Below are 11438 nucleotides of genomic sequence, written 5' to 3'. Positions count from 1 at the left end.
CACAGGGGCAGAAGTCTGGGCACCTGGCTTAAATGGAGCCAGGAAGAAGCACTCTCAAGGCACACAGGAGAAAAGCGAACCTAGTAAATACGTGAGCAGCAGCACATTTCAGGGCACCTTGAGGAAGAAGCCCCTAAGCAACAGGGTGGAACCTGGAGAGAAAGCAAAGGTGAACGTAAGGACTGGATTTAGGAGACCTAATGACCCCAACCACACAGAGTGGAGCCTGAGATAAAAACGGGAAATCTTTCCAAAGCATTTTCATAATCATAGTTTAATAATGAATAGTTTAGCTCTGATTTTTCCAATAAAATGTAAACTCCAGGAAGACGGGAACTACGTCTGACTTCATCACTTGTATTACCCACACACAGCGTAACGACTTCCATTTGGTAGGTTACGAAGAATTAATACTTAAAGATATGGGGTTCATACCACAGCCCACCATCAGTTCTCCACAGTTGCTTCTAAATAACGGTGCCTTTATTAACTATCGAGTAAACCTTATAGAATGATCACTCCAACATTCTATGTTCCCAGATGTTCCAGCTGTCCATCTCCCTGAAACCCTGCTCTGTCCCACTATGGAGGCCACAACCTGTAATGGATCAGTGGATGGCTCACCAGTCTTCTACCTGGTGGGCATCCCCTCTCTGCCAGCGTCCTTCTTCCTCCTGGTGTTTTTTATTTTCCTCCTCTTCTACCTGCTCATCCTTATGGGTAACGCCCTGATCCTGGTGGCTGTGGTGGTAGAGCCCAGCCTCCACAAGCCCATGTACTTCTTCCTGATCAACCTCTCAGCCCTGGACATCCTTTTCACCACAACCACTGTCCCCAAGATGCTGTCCCTATTCCTGCTTGGGGACCACTTCCTCAGCTTTTCTTCCTGCTTATTGCAGATGTACCTCTTCCAAAGCTTTACATGCTCTGAAGCCTTCATCCTGGTGGTCATGGCCTATGACCGCTATGTGGCTATCTGCCGCCCACTGCACTACCCTGTCCACATGACCCCACAGACCAATGCTGCACTGGCGGCCAGTGCCTGGCTCACTGCCCTCCTCCTGCCCATCCCGGCAGTGATACAGACCTCCCAGATGGCATATAGTGATATCGCTTATATCTACCACTGCTTCTGTGATCATCTGGCTCTGGTCCAGTCCTCCTGCTCTGACACTACTCCCCAGACCCTCATGGGCTTCTGCATCGCCATGGTGGTGTCCTTCCTGCCCCTCCTCCTGGTGCTTCTCTCCCATGCCCCCAGCCTGGCCTCAGTGCTTCGCATCAGTTCCCGAGAAGGCCGCTCAAAAGCCTTTTCCACCTGTAGTTCCCACCTCCTGGTAGTGGGCACCTACTACTCATCCATTGCCATAGCCTACGTGGCCTACAGGGCTGACCTGCCCCATGACTTCCATGTCATGGGCAATGTAGCATATTCCATTCTTACACCAATCCTCAACCCTCTCATTTACACCCTAAGAAACAAGGACGTCAAGGCAGCCATCACCAAAATCACATGCCTCAAGACCAAGGCCACGACAGGAATGCTTGACTTTTAAATGCTGCCAATGATTCTGCTCTCAGTCCACCAAATAGCAGTGCTTAGTACAGAGCAGAAACCCAGTAAATATTTTTGAGTGAATAAAACAGTGAATTAGAATGGAGAAAGAAAATCAGGTGGGTAGGTGACTCCAAGAATGGCTCTCATACTTTGGTTTAGGGAATAAAGTTCATCTGTACTCTACAAGAATCTTAAATTGCACAGTATAAACATTTTACTGCTTAAAAATTCAGGAAAACTTTACTAAAATTGAATTAAAAAAAAAACTTCGAAGCCAAAAATTCTTTATAAACAAAGTCAGAAACAAATAAAAGACATTACAGAGAAAAGGTGAGTATTCATCATATATAAAGATCTCTTAAAGTTTTAGAAGAAAAAGTCTAACATTTAAATTAAAAAATGGACAAAATATGTCAGTAGAGAGATTGCCAAAAACTATAATGCCTAAAGCATTGAAATGTAATCTGTCTACTAGACAAAAAGAAGACAAATTAAAACTAGGCTGGAATGTCACTTTTTATTTACTCAGATTGGCCAAAAAATTCAATATTTTGACAATATGCATGTGGAAAAACAAAACTCTTATACCTTGCTTGTGAAGATGCAAATTGCTACTGACAATATGCATGTGGAAAAACAAAACTCTTGTACCTTGCTTGTGAAGATGTGAATTGCTATAACATTACTATAACATCTACCAAAGTATGGATGCATTTCCTCTTTGACCCAGTAATGTCACTTTTAGGGCTTTCTCACAAAGGTTCACTGGCAGTTATTCATTAGGTTAGTCATTCAATAAGGGGACCAGTTGGACCAGCTCAGAGTTGCAGTAATGCACTGTTCAGGTGAAGCTGGTTACCTGTGGAAGACCAATGGTTGGATTCTCTAGTCAACCTGTGCATGCTAGGCATGCACGCCCATGATCCTGTCTGACTGGGAAGGCTAAAGGGGATCATGAAGTGAGAACCTGATGGGGGTGCCTCTCTCTCTCTTTTTCCTTTCTGTGTCTCTCTTTCTCATGAAATAAATAAACTTTTTTTAAAGAAAAAAGTTATTTATTATTTTTATATTTTCTTTTTTTTAATTTGCTATAGGGCACTTGTGCTCACTAGAGAAAGAGAGAGAGAGAAAGCAAGCCACCAGGTCTGGGACTCACACTATGGTCAGCTATGTGGAAGTCCAGTGCCTTAACCACAACGCCACCTGTTGGTCCCATAAATAAACTTTTTTGAGGCCAGTCAGTGATGTAGTGGTCAAGGCAGCTGAATCCCACATGACTGATGGTATGCTTCAAGTCCTAGGCCTGGTGGCTTGAAAAACATGCCTGGTGCATGTGCGTTTTTGCCCAAAATCCAAGAGGAGAATGGAGGAGAAGGGATTGCAGCATGGCCATCCCTCCGGGGGGTGCTTTCTCACTTTCCTTTTCTCTGTCTCTCCTAAGAAAGTGCTCATGCCCTACTAGCAAATAAACAAAAAGAAATAAACTTTTAAAAGTAGAGAACTGGAGGGATCAGCAGATGGCACAATGGTTATGTCACTGAACTCGCACATAGTCGTCTGTGGTTCAAGTCCTAGATCCAGCAGCTTAAAACTCACGCCAGGTGCATGTGCGTGTGTGCCCAGAATCCCAAGAGGAAATCGGAGGAGAAGGGATTGTAGTGTGGCCATCCCTTCTGGTGGGTGATTTATCGGTTTCTGTCTCTTGGTTTCTCTGTCTCTCCAGTGAGCACATGTGTCCTACAGCAAAAACCTCTCTACAAAAAAATAAATAAATAAATAAATAAATAAATATATAGGACTGATTGAATAAACTATAAAAATATGCAACACAGTACAAAAAGGAAATGAGGAAGATCTCTATGTACTGGCCTGGTGTCATCAGTATGATGTGTCATTAGATGAAAAATGTAAGCTGCAAGACAGTGTTTTTGAAATAAAAGAGATATTTGCCTAAAATTTATAGAAAAGGTTAGAAAAAATAGCTTTTATGAACTAATAAAGATGATTTAAGGAGAGGGAGGGAATAGAGTAGAAGGGACAAGAATGGGAACAAGATCAACTTAAATGTACCTTCTGACTTTAGAAGTATGCAAATTGTTTATAAAGTTAAAATAAATCAAAGAGGAAAAAAAAAAAAACACAATTCTCCATATTTAAAATAAACACCTGACCCTGGCTGTTTCCCAAGTTAGTGAAATGGTGATGCAGAAAATTACTATTAGTGACTTTTAAACCATGCTCTGACTGTATAGCCTTTTTTTAAATTTGCCAGAGGATGCTTGCACTCACCAGAGAGACAGAGAGAGAGAAAGTGATGAAGCACTCCCCATGGAAAAGAGTCACACTGTAGATCTCCTCCATTTCTCCGTGCTTTCGGGATTCGGGGCATGGATAGAGAAGTGTCTAGCATGGTTTTCAAGCCACCAGGTCACAGACTTGAACTGTTCAGTCAGCCGTGTGGAATCTAGCCCCTCAAATACCACGCCACCGACTGGCCCTCACCATCCATCTCAAGAGGTATATAAGGGTTCTAAAACTCACATCTTAAACTACATTGAGGTTAAACTGATTTGTTTTTAAAAATCTATTACAGTTTGGGAACCAGCAGTTAGCGTAATGGCTATGTCGCTGGACTCCCACATAGTCGACCGCGGTTTGTGTCCTGGACCCGGTGGCTTAAAACTCACGCCGGGCACGTGTGCGTGCGTGCCCAAGATCCCAAGAGGAGAATGGAGGAGAAGGGATTGCGGCGTGACCATCCCCCCTGGGGGGTGATTTCTTGCTTTCTGTCTCTATGTCTCTCTCTGTCTGTCTGGCGAGCGCACGCGCCCTACAATGAAAATCTCTCAAAAAAAAAAAATCTATTACAGTTTTACTTCCTTAGTACAGATTATATAAAAAACACATATTTCTACAACCAAAGCCATTTTTGGCACTATGGCATGAGCAGCAGCAAAGACCAAGACTGAGTCCCTGCCCCTGCTATAAACCACTGCTCAGGGAATCTGGCCAGTTATGGTGGCAGGTTCATTGCACTAGGTCCCTTTCATCATTGGGTGATTTGGCTTTATTGGAATAGAAACCTATTGTGGATCTTAATTGCCTGTCCTGTTCACAATGTTTCTGACAGTATCACCTTTTATGAACTTAATAAATGCCTTAACCATCATGATATCCCATGTGGCCTTGCTTGTGACAGAGGAACCCATTTTATAGTAAAAGAAATAAAGCAGTAAGTCACACGCCCATTGGATTCCCTGATCTTACCACGTACCCCATCACTCAGAAGCAGGCAGCCTGGTAGAATAGAGGAATAACCTATTGAAGACTCATTTTTGGGTGTTGACTACCTTGTGGAGCTTGGGTGCTGCCTTATGAGTTGAAATACACACTATTAACCAGCATGCAATAGCAGTTTCCTGTCTGGCCAGAATATCGGTCTCAGAACCACAGTAAGAAATAGAAATACCTCCTTTTGCTACCTCTAAGAACCTAATACTTCCTCCTCCTCAACTTTGGATTCAGCTGGCTTAAGCATTTTCATTCCTAAAAGTGGACTACATCTACCAGGAACGGAATAATCATTGAATTGGAAGCTAGATTAGAACTCTGGGGCTTCCCACCCCACTGAATCAATAAGCAAAGAAGGGTATAACTCATATCTGATTAGAAAGGAAAAAACCTATTGTGTTCCCTGTGTAATGGGAAGGAGAGGTATTTCTGGAACCCAAAGACCTCTCTGGAGTGCGTATTAGTACTAGGTGCAAAGGTAAATGTTAATGGAAAACCAACAAACCAATACAGTAGGATTTTTATATTTAACAGCTCCATACTTCATTCCTTTGACCCCTGTGCCATCCTCTGGTAGTGGGTCAAAGCTCTAGTAGAAAACAGAGCCCTGGATCTGAATTCCACCTCTCCCCCTAAACACCAGTGTTAAAATAGGCAAGTTGGTTCACTTCCTGGACCTCATTTTACTTCTCTTGAACTTCCTGTATATCATATAGAATAATGAAAATGAAGGCTACACTGTTGGTGTACATTGCTGGGCCCTTGGGGACTGTTAGCAAAGATTTTCTCATTATTAGCAAAGCCCAGGGACAAATTCAACCCCATCACATTCATGCTCTAAAAGATCCCAGGGAGCTGATTGATCCTGAGGGATGTGGGTAACCCCCGGGGAGAGCCATCTTGAGGATAAGAACCCCAGAAGGTCTGCCTCTAAGGAGGGTTCTGAGGGCTTAATGGGCCATGACTCAGCCCCGGCCTATTATCTCCACCAAGGGCTCTCGTAGAGAAGACACCAGTGTGGACAAGTCTCAACAGGTGAATGTTGCTGGGGATGGGAGCCCAGAGATAGGCAGAGAAGGCTGAGATGGGGAGCCAGGGACAGGGAGCCAAGGACTACAAAGCTTGGTAAAGATCAGGAAGATGAGTTGTGTGAGCATGGAGGCAGGTGCCCAGGATCCAGGTGCTTGTGTGGGCTGTGGGGCCTTGGGCCAGATTTCCTGACGGGCCTGGACAAAGAGGTGCAATAACAGATGGAATTTAAGTTATGTTGGCCAAGCAAGGTCTTCCCACAGGAGGACCAGGCTGTTGATACAGGAGCCACTGGAAACACTAGCAAACTAGTATTAAATGTTTCCGTGTTAAATGCTGTTGGTAAGCATTGTCTAAGCATTTGCTCCATAAAGAAACCTCCATGAGGTCACATAGAAGGGGAGAAAAGGTTCAAAGATGGGAAAATGACTCTCTCAAAGTCACAGAGCTGGCAGTAGGAGCAGAAGTTGCCACCCTGTCCTTTCTGACTAAAGTCCACACTGCTTAACCACAATAAAGAACCTGGCTCTGAGGCAGGTGCTCAAGTGGGAGAACTCTCACCCTCTCCCTAGGAGCGTGGCCCATATGACAGCTATCTCTGAAACCTCCCCCTCCACTCTGCCAACACAGATTTTTTAAAGTTGCTCACTGAATTGGAAACTCCTCAGAGGGGGTAACTTCAAACCACTCACTGAGGTAGAGAAAACTCAATTCAGAGCCCCAAAGTTGCAGCAAGCAAAAGGCAGAGCTCCGGAAGTCAAGACTCTTGGGTACCAAGTGAGGCTCAGTGCTTTGTAGCAGGCAGACTCCAGAGCAGCCTCTGCCCTCACCCCTCACTCATGCTGCCCTTGGGCAGGGCAAGTCCTTCTCTGACCCTGCGGTTCAGATTGATTGGAGGCATATCGGTTCCCTGGCAGGGCTGTCTGATAAGAGATGATGTACGTAAAATGCAGTTGGAGAGTTGAGTGGTTGGTTTTCTGTCCTCCTCTCTCCCTCTCTGGGCACTGCAACTGGCTTGTATCCTGCAGAGGCAGACCCACTGGAACAAGTTCTCTGGCCTGGAAAAGTGTCCTTTCTGTCCTAAGCACAAAGCTGCATTAGTACGAGCAGCACATAATTCAAAATGAAGCAACAGTGCTCCTCCGTAAAGAAGTAAGGAAGTCCGGCCAAATTCCAATATTCCAGTATTTCCAAAAATGATGAGTTGGGTGGTTCTCTGGAATATCAAATGTTAAATGATTTTGGAAAGTGCTTTGGTGCCCCTGCTGGTTGGTGACTTATGCACATGTCTGGTCTTCCCGGAGGACAGTCCAGAACGATGTTATGTACCCTTGCTCACTGGGATCTCAGCATCCACGTCCCATCTGCAAGAAGCAGGCAGTGGAAGAAGAGTGAGTGCAGCTGCGATCGATGGTCTCTTAGAGTCCCTTTGGCTTTGCCCCTCTGAGTCTCTGTGCCTTGAACCTCAACTCAGCCTAACCTGGATATAGTCGGGCCATGACTACCTCCCTGAGGTCAGCACTATCCAAGACAATGCAATTTGCTGCCTTTGGGTGTGAGAGAAACCCAGCCACCTGATCTGTTAGCATGGGTTCCGGTTAAGGGTTCTCTTAATTTGAGACAAAGCAGGATCATTCTTTTGCCAGTTCCTGTGACATTATTTCAATGGAGCATTCACATTGTCAGACACCAATCTAGTTCCTGCCTATGAGACTCAGAGAAAAAAAGCTGAAATTTAGCACTGTCCAATATTATAAATGGAAAATACAAAAAGAGAAATAGAAATTCCTGTCTTAATATTCTGCCTTTGGAAATGAGCTTCCGAATTCTCTAGGAAACAAGGCGAGAAGAAAGAGCCCTATGCTGAGAATTGAAGACCTGGCCCAGTGTTCCTGGCTGTGTGGCCAGCTGGCTGTGGCACCTGGGAAAACCCTTCCCTTTCTGTGTGCAGTCTCTGGCCTATTAGGGGAGAATCAGTTGGACTTCAAATAAAACAAGTTTTTTCCAGCTCTTACATTGGTGATTTTATTCATGAGAGATATTTTGTTAGCATGGAAAATTAGAAGCAACTCTAGGAAAATAAGAGAAAACTGCTTCTGGAATCATCGGGATTAAGGAAGCAATAATACCAGTGTCAACATGGACCTCCCCAGGCATGGCTTAGTCCCAGGAACAAGCCTGAAGTAGAGGGTGAATCAGTACTTTCCTTCAGCTCAAAGTCTCCAGGTCTGTGGGTTGAAAACTCCTTTCCAATTCCTCTGGGTGGGGTTCTTGCCTTGGAGTAACCACTGTAATCAGATGTTGAGATCTTTGCCATCATCAGTGCCCCCTTGGCCTTCCCAGATCACCATGATACTGCTGACCAAGAACTAAGGAAGCCTGCTAGGCAGGGAGCATCCAGTAACTGGACGGGACCACCTGCAACAAGAAGGCAGGGGCATAGAATTGCACACAGACAGTCTTGGAGTCTCTGTTGCAGCCTCACTGTGGGAGAAGGCATTATCAGGACCCCAGTGAGGAGTGACTCTTCCCACAAGGGCATTTCAGTGTCACCTCCTTTGTTGCAACATGGAAAGATCTCTATGCTCAAGGACAGGACATAGGTGTACAACTTCCACAACTTAGATGGACACGGCAGAACCACTGTACCAGGCAGACCAGAGGAAGGGGCCTTTCCCTAGTGAATAAGTACTGCGGAAAGACAGCACATGGGAGTTGTTAACCTCTGAGGAACCAGCCCTCCTCACCAACATGGTGGCAAAGCTGACATTTTGTGTTTTGTTTTGTTTTGTCTTTCAGAGAGATTTTTGCTATAGGGCATGTGTACTTGCCAGAGAGACAGAGAGAGACAGAGACAGAAAACAAGAAATCAACCCCCAGGAATCCTTTCTCCTCTATTCTCCTCTTGGGATTTTGGGCACACATGCAAATGCGCCGGCATGTTTGAAGCCACTGGATCTGAGACTTGAACTGCAGTCAGCCATATGAGTCCAGGGATGTAACCACTACGCCATCTGTTGGTCCCAAAGCTGTCATGTTTTATTATATATATATATAATTTAATGTATTTTAATTTGACCAGAGAGAGAGAAAGTGAGAAAGCAGGCCACAAGGTCTATGACTCGAATCATGGTTGGCCATGTGATATTCCAGCACCCCTAACTACCACAAAACCTGCCGGCACCCAAGGCTGTCATTTTTTAAAAAAACACTTAAAACAGTGCAAAAAGAGAAAGAAACATAGGGACCTACTTTAAGAGATCCTGCTTTAAAGGACTATTAAAAAGCACCAGGAGAAGCTCTTCCATAGCTCTTAACATAACTACAGTGACATAATCATGTGATTCATTGTTTAACATCTTTCTTTACTGCAGGAATTTTAGCCCCATCAATTAGTCTATTATACATCCAGATGATAACTTGTGGATTGAATATTGTAGGTAGTCTTTCCATAATTGACTTTAAAAGAAAAGAGGGAATTCTGAAATAGAATAAAGAATTTGAAAATATGAGTCTATCTTCTACCCCCTAGAGCCGGTTGTAGATAAATGCGGTTACATTAATTATACAGTGATTGCTATGTAATTCTCATTCTAGAATCTCTGGTTGTTCTGGTTTCCAGGAGGGCCAGGTTCTTGGATGTTCATACCACCCACCTCCTCAGCATCCAGCTGTAACCACCATGGAAAGCATAACCTGTAATGGATCGTCAGACTCCTCAATCATCTTCTACCTTGTGGGCATCCCCTCTCTGCCAAAATCCTTCTTCTTTCCTATCTTCTTTGTCTTTCTCCTCCTCTACCTGCTCATCCTTATGGGTAACACCCTAATCCTGGTAGCTGTGGTGGCAGAGCCCAGCCTCCACAAGCCCATGTATTTCTTCCTGATCAACCTCTCAACCCTGGACATCCTTTTCACTACGACCACTGTTCCCAAGATGTTGTCCCTACTCCTTCTTGGGGACCACTTCCTCAGCTTCCCTGCCTGTTTCCTGCAGATGTACCTCTTCCATAGCTTCTCCTGTTCTGAAGCCTTCATCCTGGTGGTCATGGCCTATGACCGCTATGTGGCTATCTGCCGCCCACTGCACTACCCTGTCCACATGACCCCACAGACCAATGCTGCACTGGCGGCCAGTGCCTGGCTCACTGCCCTCCTCCTTCCCATCCCAGCAGTGGTACAGACCTCCCAGATGGCATTTGACAACATTGCCCACATCTACCACTGCTTCTGTGACCACTTGGCTGTGGTCCAGGCCTCCTGCTCTGACACTACACCCCAGACGTTCATGGGCTTCTGCATTGCCATGGTGGTGTCTTTCCTGCCCCTCCTCCTAGTCCTTCTCTCCTATGCCCACATCCTGGCCTCAGTGCTTCGCATAAGCTCCCGAGAAGGCCGCTCAAAAGCCTTTTCCACCTGCAGTTCCCACCTCCTGGTAGTGGGCACCTACTACTCATCCATTGCCATAGCCTACGTGGCCTACAGGGCTGACCTGCCCTTGGACTTCCACATCATGGGCAATGTGGTGTATGCCATTCTCACACCTGTCCTCAACCCTCTCATCTACACATTGAGGAACAAGGATGTCAAAGCAGCCATCACCAAAATGGCATGTCCCCAGGAGTCAAAGAATACTGGGAAGCTGTGATTCAAAGGGGCAACTTGATCTTCTCTCATAAACACCGATAATAGTAGAAGAGTGGAAATTTAAGGCAGCCAGGTAATTGGAAACACAATTGTCAAAATACAGTCCTAGGTACTATATTCCTCCATTGTACAAATAATTCATTGTACTAATAATTTTTTTCTTAATTTATAAAAAAATGGATAGGATTTTTCTATTCCATTTTAAAGCTGTGAATCCTATATTTCATAAGACTGACTATAATTGAGGTGACATTAATATTAATTCAAAAACAACTTTGATTCTCAGAGACTGAAAATATTTAACTAGCAAGAAAATCAATCTTATCCCTTGGATCTCTTTTCTCAGTATTTTTGAAAATGCCTCACATTGATGGAACCTAAATGTGAATCCCTTTTTGCTGAAACACCCCCAAGAGAACAACTCCAAAGCTGCTACCATATCCATCCTTGTTGCCTAGAAATTTATTGCCACCACCAATATTTCAATGCCAGCCACATGAGAAATTTCTCTCTGCTGTCTAGGATCTCACTGTGTCTTAAAATCATATTATGCCCCTCTCCCAACTATGCTTAGACAAGGGATGGCCCTTAGCACACCTCTTTGGGCAAAAAAGCATTCCAGTTCTTGTCATTCTCAACACATCCTGTTTCCCCATCCTTGACCCTTGCTTGGTAAATAGAGACTTTCTCCTTATTAGTGGTATCCTGTTCCATGGCCACAACTTTCTCAAAATATAGTCCTACAGATTCCTCTTTCTGGCCTACTGGGTAGTCCAGGCCCCTTATTCCCTTTTCCTACGGTAAATGTTCTTTTCAATACCTGTCTGGTTTGTCCAGCCAGAGACATATAAAATAGTGAAAAGTGTTGGGGAACTTGAGTGACAGATACCTTTATCTCTGGCTCTTCACAGAT

General features: G+C 44.6%; 2 protein-coding genes across 2 annotated transcripts; both read left to right on the top strand.

Annotated features, from left to right (window-relative positions):
* The first annotated feature begins 584 nt into the window (after positions 1–584).
* On the top strand, positions 585–1549 carry LOC102491359 (olfactory receptor 2AT4-like). Its single transcript, XM_014590165.1, is given in 2 exon segments — positions 585–1511; positions 1514–1549. Coding segments are annotated over 2 exon segments (963 nt in total).
* An 8011-nt stretch (positions 1550–9560) lies between these two features.
* Positions 9561–10526, top strand: LOC102490948 (olfactory receptor 2AT4). Its single transcript, XM_006141145.1, has one exon. It carries the CDS (start codon positions 9561–9563, stop codon positions 10524–10526), a length of 966 nt encoding a protein of 321 aa, XP_006141207.1.
* The last annotated feature ends 912 nt before the right edge of the window (positions 10527–11438 follow it).

The sequence above is a fragment of the Tupaia chinensis genome, unplaced genomic scaffold (genome assembly GCF_000334495.1).
Source record: "Tupaia chinensis unplaced genomic scaffold, TupChi_1.0 Scaffold000047_1, whole genome shotgun sequence".
Lineage (NCBI taxonomy): Eukaryota > Metazoa > Chordata > Mammalia > Scandentia > Tupaiidae > Tupaia > Tupaia belangeri.
This window is presented reverse-complemented; position numbering and strand designations above follow the sequence as displayed.